Source organism: Pelodiscus sinensis, chromosome 14 (assembly GCF_049634645.1).
Source record: "Pelodiscus sinensis isolate JC-2024 chromosome 14, ASM4963464v1, whole genome shotgun sequence".
Taxonomy (NCBI): Eukaryota; Metazoa; Chordata; order Testudines; family Trionychidae; genus Pelodiscus; species Pelodiscus sinensis.
The window spans coordinates 28,480,042-28,495,546 of NC_134724.1; the positions used below are offsets into that span (position 1 = coordinate 28,480,042).

Consider the following 15,505-nt stretch of genomic DNA (forward strand, 5'->3'; position numbering starts at 1 on the left):
TTGGTTAGTGATGAGAGAATACTGTTCTCCCTGCCTGGTCCAGGTTGAAACTCTCTTAACCAGCATATTGATGTTGCAGGATCAGAGAGTCCCAATGGAAGGCCAGCAGTAAGAATCCCAGCAGGGCAGTGCATGGCTCACAGGGAGCTGATGGCAGAGCCAGTCAGTGTATGGCAGCAGGGCTAGGAGACCCGGAGAGTGGCTGCCCACGGAGCCCCAGCATGTGATGTGCAGCACTGCTCACGGAGACGTGGCGTGGCTCACGCAGCTGCTCAGGAATCCTTGGTGCATGGTGTGCGCAGCTGCCTGGAGCCCCAGCACCAGGCTGCCTGGTGGATAGGCAGGGCAACAGGGCCAAGGAGGAGGTGGGGAGCTGTCTGGGAGGCCAGCAGTTGGGCCACAGGAGCCAGTGGCAGGGGTCCAAAAACGACCTCCCCTGGTCCGGCAAAATCCATCATCTGGGACCAGTCAAGTCCTGAAGGTGCCAGACCAGTGTAGTTGGAATTTACATAATCCATGCTGACATAAGATATCTTTAAGGTTCATGGAGAATAAATAGATATATGTCAGGCACCTAGATTCCCATTCATGAGAGAACAGTCTTTTCTCTTTAAAATAAAAAATTGCCTCCTGCTAATTAGTTTGCCTTTAAATGTTGGAATAGCTTATCTTTATGAATATTGCTTATATCTGGGCTTAAAGTTATCTTGCACCTGACAAAATCAAAGCCAGCTACCTCTACAGGTGACCTCCTGCACACAGTTCTATCTGAACAAAAGGAGGAATAAACACAGGAGAGGTGTTTTTTTTTTTTTTTTTTAAGAAGAATACATACAAGCTATTTGAGGTCAACTGTAATCTAGACTATGAGCAAAGGTTACATCAGTGAACACACCACCTTTTAAGAACCAGGCAACATTTTTCAATTAAAATATTTTTGGCGGGAGGAGGCAAAAAATGAATAATTGGTCAACAAAAACATTTCATAAATTCATGTAAGTCTTGCCAATTTGTTTAAATAAATATTGAAATTTAAGGCTATTTCAAATGAAAAACAACAAAATTGCTATAAAAGGAAGGAATTTTTGCTTGTGGGAGCGGATTTCTGCAGTAGCAAGTCCAAATTGAAAATTCCTCATTCTGAGAATCCTTGCAGTCTTGGTTATTAATCTTCAAAAAAGGTACTAATCTGCTATTCTGTTTTTTAATAAATTAGATTCTAAAGTAATGTGATTAACTATAGACCACTACATTATAAATATTCATATTTTCACAACTATTGAACCAGATTATTTTATTCTGGGCTTGCTTTATAGAGATCAGACCCTAAACAAGCCAAGTCTAAAAACTAAATATACTGTAACATTTGTAAGACTCCAATGCATATTAAATAGAGTACAGGTTGAACTTCTCTGATCCAGCACCCTCTGATACAGCAATATCTATGATCCAGCATTATTTTAGTTTCCCTTAATGTAATCTGCTTATTGTGGGTGTGGCCACGTTTCTTGATGTTCCCATAATGTTTGCATCTGCCAGCCCTGGCTCTTAATAGTCTATGCTGTAATTTAGTTCTAATTTACTCTTAAATGTCTTCTCAGAGCCCAGCAAGCAGTGGAAATGTTGGTAAAGCTGCTAAGCATAAGCATGTTTTTTATGCTTTATCTACTAGTATACTTGTGCCAATACAGTACAAAATTTTAACACTAACACTTTATTATGAAGAGAGCTGATAAGCCTGGTCTAGGCATAGACTTATATAAAGTGTCTCAGTACAGTCATACATTATTAAGCAGCATTGCAAGCATTGTTCCATTTATTCACCTAGAAAAAATAAAAATAGAGACCTATTCATTACAATATTGACTTCCTGTGGTTTGGCAAATTCTCTGGTTTAGCACCCATCAAGTCCCAAGGGCGCTAGACTAGAGAAGTTCAACCTGTATTAGAAAAAGAAAACATCTTTTAAGGCATATGCACAAGGGGAAGGCAGACCTGTTGAGTTAACACTGCCTTAATTTCTGAATCTTAATTATTCAACACTGCATTAATGCTAGCTTTTTTCCATGGAACAGATACATGGATTTAACAGCTAGACCATTTAATCTACCCTACCTTTTGAAGAAACATTTTGTGATGTTGTTACTGTTGGAGATTTAACTGATGGTGACACAGCTGAATTGCTTCCAGCACCAACCTCATTAGGCTTCGGCTTTTTTGGAGTAACACTGCTGGCTTCAGAAGCAGCTGGACGTTTAGACACAAAACCACTCTCATTCAGACCTATAGCAGTTTCAATTAAAGAACCTCAGTTTCTTCATAGTATATTATCAATCTCTTACTGACAAGAACTTTTTAATGGATACACAAATCTAAACAAATAATAGTTATTAAAAACTCCTCTACACAATAAAGTAATTTATAAGTTAGGAAAATTATGTTTGGTTGAGTCAGCATCAATACTTTGAAATCAATGCGGTGTGAATGGGCAAGAGTGGGAGAGAATGGGCAACAGACTGCAGCCCCCTCATTTCTTTGGGGACTAGTCTTTCTGATAGCTCTTCATATAGCACAGGCTTACTTTGTGTGTCTAGCCACAAATGCCTATAGCATTAGTCACTGCAATGCATATCATTTGGAGGCACCTTATTCTTTTTTTCATCAGAATCTCTCTCTCCTCTCATCTTATCCTCCCTTGCCTCTCTTTTACTTAGCATTCAGTTTTAGTTTATGTATGTATGTTACCTCTGCAAAATGTATGATTTCCAGTTTGTATACAAGATCTTATAAATAGAACACAACTTTTATAATTGCCAACTATCCAGATAATGGTACTCTTTCTGGAAAGAAATTCTTAATTGTCCTTTGAAGGAAAAAAATTGCTTCCAAAAGATTGGAAGTCTGTTAAAAGTAATTGTTTGCTAGCGGCCTATAAAAATGCTAAATATTGAAAGTAACTTTCAAATACATGTAGTTAAAAGGCCTGATTAGATCCATTAGAAAAGCTGTATGTCTTTTTTCCAGTGCCAAGCTTCCCTAAAGTCAGAAAGTCTGGCACTGGAAGATTAACCCCTGCTCAGGAAAACCACCCAATATCATTGACTCAATGTAATGGTGAAAACAGGAAATATAAGGTATGGCTGGGAAATCTCTACATGCCAATAGCTTTTCCAGGATGTCAGTACAGTCCCTGAGGACCACTGGAAACTACAATAAATTAGACACAAATTTCAGACTGCTATAATCTATACTGGGGATTGGACAAGAATAAAACCACCCCGGGCACGCAGGGTGAGAATAAAAATATAAGTCCTGTGCTTTCTTTCTCAATTCACCAGCTGCATTTAGCACATCTTCGGTAGAATCGAGAATCTACCCTTTAATCCAGTGGTAAGCAACCTGTGGCCTGTCTGCCACATGCAGCTCTCTGGGGTTCCACCCGTAGCTCGTAGACCCCCTGGCTGTCCCTCTCCTCTACGCACTTCTTGCACACTGGTGCTCCGCAGTTCTTGCTCCTTCCCCTCCTCCCAGTAGGGATGTCACACTGAAGTTGACTAAATGATTAACTGATAAGCCTGGTCTTATCTGTTAATACCATTGACTATACACACTTCTTTCCGTTTTGCTGCCTCTGTATCAGAAGCAGCAGGAGAGGAGAGGAGGCGGAAACAGGTGCCCATGGGAAGCCAGCTTTTAAGCCACCTCCCCATGTGCAACAGATCCCACAGAGCCATCTCCCCCACTCCCACACTGCTGCCTCTGATAAAGAGACAGCAGGGCAGAGGGTGAGGGGGGCAGGTAGGAGCTGGTACACGTGAGAAGTCAGCTTTCAAGCCAGCTGCCCGTGTGTATCAGTTCCCATGGAGCTGCTTGTCCCCCTGTGCTGTTGCCTCTCTATCAGAGGCACAAGTGTGAGGGGAAAGGGTAGGCAGGAGCAGATAAGTGTGGGGGAGCCAGCTTTTAAGCTAGCTGTCTCCCTCCCCCGCTGCTGCCTCTGAGGGACAACAGGGAGGTGGGAGGGAGGTTAAGGAAGGCTATCATGGAGCAGCCTCTGTCCGTGCAGAACTCAAAACCCACCGCAAACATAGGGCTGTTGCTGCACTGTGCAGGGTGACTGGGGGCTTCCTGGGAGTGGGCCGGAGAGTGCACTGGGTACCTGACCCGCCCCTCGGGGACTATGGAATAGTTGTGTAATCTCTAAAATTTGATGTGGTTACAAGATTATTCAAGTAATCGTTATCTAAAGTCCCTACCTCTCAGCACTTTCGGAGCATGCAAATCACCTGATTTGTGCTCCATCCCTGCTTCTTTCTCTCCCTCCCAGATCTTGAACAGCCATGAACAGCTGATTTGCAGCGTTCCAGCTCTGGGAGGGAAGGCGAGGTGCAGGGACAGGAACAGAGCACAAATCAGCAGATTCATGTGCTCCAACAGCATTGCAAGGGAGGGAGAAGAGCATTGCAAGGGAGTGCAGGACTCCTGTGCCTCAGTGCGAGAGGAGGAGAGGGAACAGAGGGAGGACCCTAGGGGACACAGACTGCTGCAGCACACTGAAGTGAAGGAGGATCACTCATGCCACCTACCTACCATTCCTGGCTGGCCATCCTGGCTTTAATCTTTCCTTACAAACAATAAAAGGAAAGCTAATCTCACATAGAATTGTTAATCATCTCATTATTTCACAAACAATTAAACTAGGACTTCAAATGGTGACACCCTCCTAAACTGTAACTGTGATTCACATTAATCACCACTTGTACAAGAAGTGATTGTACTCTATTAGCCACTCTACTGGCATCATTAAGCATGGACACTTGTCTAAGGGTATGTTTAGACTATATGCCTCTGTCACCAGAGGCATGTAAATTAGACTACCCAACATAGTCAATGAAGCCAGGATTTAAATATCCCCGGCTTCATTAAAATAAAAATGGCCGCCGCGCTGTGCCGGCTCAGCTGATCGTCAGCACAGTGAGAGAGTCAAGACGTGGATCGGTCGACAAGGGAAGCCTTTGTCAACTGTTCCTGTAAATCTCGTTTCACAAGGCAAAAGGGAGCTGTCGACAAAGGCTTCCCTTGTCGACCGATACGCGTCTTGACTCACACGCTGTGCCGACCATCTGCTTGAGCCGGCACAGCATGGCGGCTATTTTTATTTTAATGAAGCCGGGGATATTTAAATCCCGGCTTCATTGATTATGTCAGGTAGTCTAATTTGCATGCCTCTGGCGACAGTCTAGACATACTTTAATGGACAACGTTTTTCCCTCCATTTCTCCCCTTCTCTTTCCCTCTCCATCTCCTCTCTTTCTCTGGTATTTATTTGCAACATGGACCTCTTTACTCCATTCATCTGAAGAAATGGGTTGTGCTCACAAAAGCTCATGATACCATCTACATTTTTGTTAGTCTCTAAGTTGCTACAGGACCATTCAGTTTAAGCTTGTACAAGAAGAGATATTCTGTTGTAGTCAATAGTTTTGTTAAAGATATTGTGGATGTTGTGGGGGTGCAAGTACAAAAATTGTATGCAGTGCTGGAGCAGTGTCAGCCCCAGGCTATTTTAGAGACTTGGTGGGTAAGATAATATCTTCTACCAAACCTACTTTTTTGGTGAGAGATATAAACTTGATCTTACACAGAGCTCTTGTACAGCCTGAAAATTGTCTCCCTCATCAACAGAAGATGGACCAATATAAGATGTTATCTCACCCACCCTGTCTCTCCAATACAAAGATTCTAATGCCTGTGGAAACTGCCTACATTATGCTCCATACAAATGAGAATGTAATTAATTTTCAGTGAAGGCTTTTATATTTTATCAGATTAAAAAGCTGTTTTGCAGTCATACTTTCTAATTATTCAAATCCAGTCATTTCCTGAAATGTTATAAGTGAACCTGTTAAACATACATTTCCAATCCAGTTTGTACAACTTTTCTTCTAGGTGATTAAAAATTGCTGAATCAGATCTAAGTTGTACATTGGATGTTATCTTTCTCTAGTGTTTTTGTTCACTTATATGTTCACTGCTAAGTATGTATGAGCTGTTTGCTCGAGTTTGTGTGTATTGACTAGCAATGGCTGTTGTGCAACTGGTAACAAATTTGTATTCTTCTGTACCATTGAATGTATTTGTACAATGGGCCTGTAAACAACAGCGGATACAGTTCTTGTAGATGTAACTATTAGATGGATTTTTATAAATGGCTATGGAGGTTGAACCAACTGAGTGAATCCTCTTATAAAATACCAATTTTTTCAGTCATATTTGTGCCAGAAGAAAATCAAATTTTAATATAATTTTTAACATTTCCTACCCATATTGGAATGTTTTCTTTGGTTCTACATTACAAGAGTCAAGTTAACTCTATTAAGTTGCATCTTTTAGAATAACCACCTAAAGAGTAGCAGATTTTGTTGACAATAAATAAGAACAGAATTCAAATGCACACTAAAGAACAGCTGCACTTATACTGTGAAAAATACTACTTTAAACAAAGAAATTCTAAGCACTGTGTAACATTAAAACAAGTTGCCAATCTGAGAACTAAGGATTATTATAAGGCAATCTCTAATTTACATGGTCTTAACTTTGCAAACACAAATACACATGCTTACCTTTATTTCAGTTAGACTACTCATGGTTAAGGCTGCAAATCTGTCACATAAGGGAAGGATTCTGTGACCTCCGTGATTTCTGCAGAGGCTAATGTGGCTGGCCCAGGGAGCCTGTGGGCCAGCTGCACTGGCTGGTGCTGTCTTGGGCCACTGTTTCTCCATTCCCTAGCAGCAGCAGGAGTTTGAGTGTGGGAAGGAGTCTCAGGGCTGGGACATGGGAAGTTCTGTGTAGTGCTTAGCTCTGGGGGCTCTTCAGAAACAGCAACGTGTCCCTCCCTCAGCTTCCAGCTTCATGTGTTACCTGTCACCTAGCATGACACCTCAGGTCCAACTGGTCATAGTTCCTGACCAATGGGAGCTGCTGAATTGCACTTGGGGAAGGGGCAGCATGATGAGCTAAGAGTTGAGGAAAGGTGGTGAGTTCTTGTTTACTGTGTATTGCTTTTATTAAAAATACCAGTGACTTAGCCTTATTCATGATAGTAAAGTTAAGCCCAGCTTTAGGAGCCCCCTTAAGAATATAAGTCCCACTGAAGTCTGTGCTCAAAGTTAAGTAGTCAGAAGTACTTACTAAAAGGCTTGTGAAATCTGAATCATCAATAGTCTTCTGAAAACTCGATGTTTCTAAAAAATCAAGTCCTCAAGTATACTTGATTTTAACTGTGTTTTGTGAAAACATGAGAGTCATTGCAAAAGTCTTGGCAAGCAGATGGGCTTAAATGATAAAGACCTCATTTCCCTCATTTGCACTGAAGATTTTGGTCTTCAGGAGCTCATATGATATGAAACTGACCATCTACGTATGTCAGTCCTTACTACTGCACACAATGTTCTCAATTTAGTCAACCCAACTCAGTCCTACATATGTGCTTGATACTGCCTAGAGCTACTTTCCCCACCTTTTCCCCTGCAGAGTACATTGCAGGAAAAGGCTGCAGTAGGAGTGAAGATGACTATACCAAGAAGTGTGCATGGATAACTACTGGGGGAAAAAAAACACCTGTCGCTTATCTGGGAACAGAGCACTCCATTTACTTTTATCCGACCACCACCTCCCCCTTCCCCAAGAATTGGTTAGATTTTCATCTCATTCATTCTGCTTCACATAGAACTTGTGTTTTAATCTCTCATCTTGTAGAAGGATCAGAAAAATTGTCAATTATATTTCATTATAGATTGAATTACAAGCTGACCAACAATTAATTCTGCCATTCAATTAGCACAAAAATACAATTCTTCATAACGGACACTTGAAGTTTAAAACAGCATATACTTATTCTGAAATCTAATTTAATTTTAAATGTTCTAATCAGTATTTTAAATAAATACAATTTTCTTCAGACAGTTTCTGCAATTAAAATAACATTTTAAAAAATACTTTAGAGGTTCATAACAAACATTCTTTCTCCTCCCTAGTTTCTCAGAGCAGATCCCTTTGATCTGCCTACTCCAATTGCTATATATAGCAATCAGGAAACAAAGCATGACATCTAGGGAATCCACTGAACAGACTCAGGAAGTTCCTTTGGCACTGTTCCATGGGCTCTTGCTGGCTGACTGACAGACACTTTTATTGACGTCACTCAGAGAGAACTGCATATGCTGCAAATGAGCCTTTGCCTGCCAAAAAAGTCATTTCAGTGAGTCTGGCAGTAACTTTTAATATAGACAGACAAAAATCACAAGCACATATTGATTGAGGTCAATGTATAACACATGAAAGCTCACAAAAGCAAGACTTAATTGGAAATTATATTTTAAGTCCAATGCTCAAAATCTTTTTTGTTACTTGGACACTGGTACTGTTGTTTTGCAAACACGGAAACTATCCTATGTTCTGAAACCTCTATTAAAATTATAACCCAAATATTTGTCTGAATATCAAACACTCTGTACTTCTACTTTTAAAAGAAATAAAAAAGCTTTTACTGAGAAACTCACACTCACCTGGCATATTCATTGCTGGTCCACTCTGGTAATGAGGAACTCCTGACTTCTGTCTCAATCCGAACAGTATGCCTGAAGTATTATTTGGTACAGCTTGTGAAGAACTTGCAATATAACTCTGATAAGCCATTTTCAAGAGGCAAGGAGTGAGGAGGGAAGAAAAATTAGCACTTAACTTTCATAAAGCACTTTGAAATTTGCATACGAAAAAATCAATATACAAATACAAGTTGCAGTATCATATGCCTCTTTTTTATAACTACAATTGGATTCAGGTAATTTAAACACTGATTCTGTAAATACTGAACTTATAATTACCATATGCCAAAATAACAATATAAATTCTGTTAAACAATTAAAACCTGACCTGATTAATTTATAGTTGATTTATCCTGTGTGCATGCCAGCCGGAATGGCAAGATTTGTTTATTTTCCTCAAGATGGGGAACCTTTTTTGTGTCAGGGGCCAATGACCCACAGAAAAATCAGTCCAGGAACCACACACAAGGGAGAAGAAAAAAACCACCACCAAACAAATCTTCGCTGACGTGTCCCCTGACTTAGAAGCAGAAAGATGCTCCCTATATTCCCCTTGCATATCAGAGCCTAAGAGGCCCAACCTTGTAGACTTACTGGTGGAGCCCCAAGTCTCAAGGGCTGCATTCTCCACCCGGCGATTTTAGGGAAAGTATGCAGTCTATTGATTTACTTATTTGAATATAAACTGTCTAACCAATTTACCCTAAATCTGCTAATGTTTCTAATTAAAATTTGTTTCTCTAAGCATTTGTCCACTTTCTTCCTTTCAATTTAAATTCAGAGAATTTACTTATTTCTATAGCTAGTTAACAGAGTCCTGATTTCTGTCCTTTAAAATGCAATGTAAACTCGAAGGCTGTGTCTAGACTACATCCCCATCTAAACTGCAGTTTTTCTATAGAAAAGCCCTGTTTTGAAAAAACCCGTGACTGCCGTTATGCAAATGAAGCACGGGAAATTTAAATCCCGGCTTCATTTGCAATTTTGAAGTGTCTAATTTACATCCCTTTTTCGAGAAAAGGGATGTAGTCTAGACACAGCCATAGTAAATAGAAACTTTTTAATACAAGAGGAGCAAGATCAGTTATTTTGGTTTTTTTAAGTGTCACCTATTAAAGCATCAATTTATGTCAAGATTCAGAAGCCATAATCAATATTTACATTAGGAAATTCTTTTGTGATCATAAAAGAAGGATCAATATAATTAATATGATATATTAATATGAGCTATGCCGTAGTGAAGTCAGATGAGAGCATTCCAGAAAAGAGCCAATTATTAATAAAAATCATGAACATGTTCAGGTGAAGACAACTCGACACACAATTTGAGGGTCTTGCAGTTTTTACTCTATTTTCTAGAACTGAAGTTCTCATTTAAAGAATATGTCCTCCTAGTACCAAATATAACCTTCAAAATAGAAGCCAATATATAGTGTTTATGTTAATGAATATTTAGTCACAAAAACCTTGACACTCAATGGTTCCCAGCCTTTTTTATACCATGGACTGGAAAATGCATTCACAAACATTTGGCAGGCTGGTAGCATTTTATTTGCATATTCATTGTGGAAATAATGAATATGCAAATGAAATGTGGTCAGTCCACCAAGGAGCCTCCAGGAACAGCAAGCTTCAGCTGTGTCAGCTTCCCACCACATGGCGGCTGCCAGAGCTGAACCCAGTTGCTGTGCAGTGGCTCAGGGGGCCAAGGTGTACCCACGACCCAGCCCCAAGAGCCGCTGTGAACAGCCAGCTTCAGCTCCAGCAGCCACCACGGCCCAGCAGCTAGTGCCTTGTGGGCTAGCACCAGTCCATGGACCAGAAGTTGGGAACCACTACTTTAACTCATCACCTCATTGGTTTCAGAAATAACCCACTAATAACCACTGAAATTTTAAATGTCTTCTTTGTTATATACCAAAAGCATATATGAAGTAAACGGATCTTAAAATGTTCACATGGCACTTGCACATCACAAAAGCCAATTCATTCAAATTGCCATTTCTCACACACAAAATTATACAGAATACATGCAATTTCCAGAAGAAGCATAATCAATTAAGAACAACCAGATGATAGACGGGGAAAATGTAGAAAGAAGTGAGATGGATATTCATAGAGACCATGTACAGGACTATGTAGCACTTTAAAGACTAACAAGATGGTTTATTAGATGATGAGCTTTCATGGGCCAGACCCACTTCCTCAGATCAAATAATGGAAGAAAATAGTCACAACCATATATACCAAAGGATACAATTTAAAAAAAATGAACACACATGAAAAGGACAAATCACATTACAGAACAGAAGGGGGATGTGGGGGGGGGGGGGGGGGGAAGGAGGTGAATGCCAGTGAGTTAATGATATTAGAGGTGGGGAAGGGGAGATGTCTGTGAGTTAATAGAACAACCAAGAAAAGACAATAAATTTTCCAAACTGCTCCACACCACAAGCTACAACAGCAACAACCTCAACCCACCGGATAATATTGTTAACCTCTCCAGCTACAAACTCAATCCAGCAGAAGAGTCTGTCTTATCCAGGGGTCTCTCTTTCTGCCCCACGTCCCCCACAAACTGGATATAATTTTGTGGTGACCTTGAAGCTTTTTTTCGCCGCCTCCGCCTCTGAGAATATTTCCAAGCCACCAATGAACACCAATCTAACCTACCAGATCCCCCCTATCAACACAAAAGGAAGAATAATTCTATATGGACTCCCCCTGACTGTCGGAATTACAATCTAGATTTCTATATACAAAGCTTCCGCAACAACGCACAGACTGACATTATTCGCAAACAACAACAAGCGACACACAATCTCAGCCACGCTGAACAACATGCCGTCCAGAGTCTCAAAAACAACCTGGACATTATAATCAAACCAGCTGACAAAGGTGGTGCTGTGGTCATTATGAATAAGGCCAACTATAACCAAGAGGCAACCAGACAACTCTCCAACACCACATTTTACAAACCTCTCTCCTCTGATCCTACCTAGGAATACCAAAAGAAATTACACTGTCTCCTTAAAAGCCTCCCTACAGCTACTCGGGAACAAATCCACACAGAAACACCTTCTGACCCCCGACCAGGATTTTTCTATCTGCTTCCCAAGATCCATAAACCTGGTCACCCCGGACGCCCCATCATCTCTGGTATTGGGACACTCACTACTGGTCTATCCAGCTATGTAGACTCTCTCCTCAAACCCTACGCAACCAACACCCCCAGCTATCTCCGAGACACTACTGACTTCCTAAGGAAACTACAAAACATAGATAACCTCCCCAATAACACCATCCTTGCCACCATGGATGTAGAAGCACTATACACCAACATCCCACATGAAGACGGATTACAAGCTATTAGAAACACTATCCCAGAGGACACCACTGCCAACCTGGTAGCAGACCTATGTAACTTCGTTCTCACCCACAATTATTTCCAGTTTGAGAACAACTTATACCTCCAGATCAGCGGCACAGCCATGGGTACACGCATGGCCTCACAGTATGCTAACATCTTTATGGCTGACCTAGAACAACGTTTCCTCAACTCCCGTCCCCTTTTACCCCTTCTCTACTTACGCTACATCGATGACATCTTTATGATCTGGACGCATGGCCAAGAAACACTGGAGACATTCCACAGAGATTTCAACAACCGACACCCCACCATTAACCTCAGCCTGGACCATTCCACACGAGAGATCCATTTCCTGGACACCACAGTACAAATCAACAATGGAAAATTAGACACCACCCTCTACAGAAAACCCACTGACTCATACAGTTACCTACATGCTTCCAGCTCCCATCCAGAACACACCATACGATCCATCATCTATAGCCAAGCCCTTCGATACAACCGCATCTGCTCTAATCCCACAGACAGAGACCAGAAACTTCAGGATCTCTACCAAGCATTTATAAATCTCAACTACCCACCCGGAGAAATAAAAAAGCAAATTGAAAGAGCCAAACGAATACCTAGAAACCATCTACTACAAGACAGACCCAAGAAAACCAACAATAGAACACCACTTGTCATCACCTACAGCTCCCAACTTAAACCTGTCCAACACATTATCAATAGATTACAGCCTATACTGGAACAGGACACTAAACTCCAAGAAGCTCTGGGAGACAGACCCATAGTCTCCTATAGACAACCACCTAACCTCAAGATGATTCTTACCAACAACCACAGGACATACCACACTAATACCAACCCTGGTACTTTCCCTTGCAACAAACCCCGCTGCCAGCTTTGTCCACATATTCACTCTGCTGACACCATTATTGGGCCTAACCAAGTGAGTTATAAGATCAAGAATACATATTCCTGTGCCTCCAGAAATATAATCTATGCTATCATGTGCCGAAAGTGTCCGTCTGCTATGTACATTGGACAAACATCTCAGACACTTCGCCAAAGAATCAATGCCCACAAAACAGACATTAGACAGGATCACAAAGAAAAAACAGTTGCTTGTCATTTCAAACAGAAAGGACACTGTCTCAATGACCTGCTAACCTGCATCCTACTTCAGAAGACATTCAAATCTGCACTTGAAAGGGAATCCTCTGAACTGGCATTCATGCTAAAATTCGACACTCTCCGCAGGGGACTTAACAAAGACCCCAGCTATCTTACCCATTACAAAGATAGCTTCCCCCATTATCACCTCTAATTCTATTAACTCACAGACATCTCCCCTTCCCCACCTCTAATATCATTAACTCACTGGCATTCACCTCCTTTCCCCCCCCCCCACATCTCCCTTCTGTTCTGTAATGTGATTTGTCCTTTTCACGTGTGTTCATTTTTTTTAAATTGTATCCTTTGGTATATATGGTTGTGACTATTTTCTTCCATTATTTGATCTGAGGAAGTGGGTCTGGCCCACGAAAGCTCATCATCTAATAAACCATCTTGTTAGTCTTTAAAGTGCTACATAGACCTGTATTTTGTTTCAGCTACACCAGACTAACACGGCTACATTTCTACCATAGAGACCATGATATCCTCTGAACTTTATGGTAAAACGAGAACCCATGAAAACTTCATTTTCATGTCTGTTTTTGCACAAACTGGTTCAATCATTTCATATGTAGAATAAATCAATATCTTTCACTGCCTTGGAAGTAACAATCTCTATTGGGTAAATATTTCAAAGCATACTTGAAACACCAATTTTACAATCTCATTAAAAGGTCAAGTGCAACATTGATATGAGTCCCCCTATCTGCAAATCCTGTGATAGACCAAAGGCAGGGGGCTGCAGGAGTTTGGTGGAGGACAGGTACATCTGTAATTGGATGAGTGGGTTCCTGTTCCCTGCATAGGCTGTGAGAGACTGCTGCTCAGTAACCAAGACACAGGCAGGCACCTGAGACTCATTAAGAGCCAGCCAGCAGCAGCAGGCTAATTAGACACATGCAGCCAGTTAAGGCCTGCTGGCCTACTATAAAAGGCTTCCCCTCAGGTAAGGGATGGGGGAAAGGAGAAGAGTAACCGAGTGGAGAGGAGGAAGTGCAGTGTAGAGGAGAACTAAAAGTTACAAGTGGGAAAGGATTCACTTGAGAGACGGTATCATAGGTGTGGTTGTGGACATGGCACAAGAAGGGGCTACTATTCTATGGAGATAAGGGCAAGAGCCCCACTAGTGGCTGCTACCTAGGGTCCTGGGCCAGAACCCAGAGTAAGTAGCAAGACTAGGTTCTCCTCAATCCTCCCCATGCCTGGTGGGCTGTCCCTGAGGGGAAAGGGGGGGCCTAGGACCATGGAAGGATTTTCCCCCCATGCTAGGGAATTGCCTGCGATGAGAATGGCTTGTTAAGCAGGGACCTCACCTTGGACAGACAAGAGGCAGCAGGAGGGTCTCCGCAAACCTCTGAGGCATACTAAAAATCCGCCAGGAAGCACAGGACCCAGAGGTATGACAAAAGCTCCACCACAATCCCAAGAACCACCACCATCAGTGTTGAATACACATTGATGTACACTTATAATATGTTTGCCATCTCGAGCACCTGATTTCAGCAAGGATCCCTGGATACAACTTCTTAAAGTAAGACAATTTCTACTCGGTGAAGAAACAGGACACACTGAATCAGAATATGCCTCTGTCTCCTCACTGAGTCTGTTCTCTGACATGCCCAAGAAATCAAAGGCCTTACTGGAAACAAACCTCCATCTCAAAACTTGACCGCTGACACAAGAAGTCTCCCAAAACTAGTATTCTATTGCTGGCATGTCTTTTAAGATTATTATCCTCATAACAATCCTTAGGAGTTTGGTTCAGTATAGCCATGAATCCTTGATCTCTCAAAGAGTTGGGGTTAATGTCATTAAGTAAACTAGACATGGACATGCAAAAGCAATTTAATTACTGCCATGGCTGTATAGCAGTGGTTCTCAAACTTTTTGGCCTGTGGACCACCTGGCTCAATATAAACTTTTCCACGGACCACCACATGCTAACGGAAACTCACCATTAATTACATAATTATGCTCAAGCCATTTTGCTAGTGTTGCAGCTAGGGAGAATGGTTTAATTTAAATAGATAAACAGATTAAGTGTTTTAACTTTCTCATATTAGTTTATCTAACTCAATTTTAAATAAAGTAATATATTAACTTATGCCCAATACAAAAGGTTTCAGTGTTTTCTGTATTAATAGCAGTGGTGGGGAACCTTTTTGGGTCAGGGCCACTGACCCACAGAAACAAAAAAATCAGTCCGGGACCATACAAATGAGAAGCAAGAAAACCTCTTCCAAAACCCCCCAGCCCACACTGATGTGGTCCCCAACTGACACACCTCACTCACCCACAGGGCAAGGGGAGGGACAGGGAGCACTGAGGTTCAGGGCTTCCCATAGGCCACATT

General features: G+C 41.5%; 1 protein-coding gene across 10 annotated transcripts in view; it reads right to left on the bottom strand.

Annotated features, from left to right (window-relative positions):
- ZNF280D (zinc finger protein 280D) overlaps window positions 1-15,505 on the bottom strand; it is a 167,894-nt gene that overhangs the window by 110,704 nt on the left and 41,685 nt on the right. For all 10 annotated transcript variants that reach the window (XR_012895788.1, XM_075897304.1, XM_006112482.3 and 7 more), the window contains 2 exons: window positions 8,568-8,685; window positions 2,116-2,283 (listed from right to left, as the gene is read on the bottom strand). Coding sequence is in view for 9 of the 10 variants with exons in the window: in XM_075897304.1 (XP_075753419.1) it covers window positions 2,116-2,283; window positions 8,568-8,685 (286 nt within the window). In the remaining variant the exon portion in view is untranslated. The remainder of the gene's footprint in view (window positions 1-2,115; window positions 2,284-8,567; window positions 8,686-15,505) is intronic.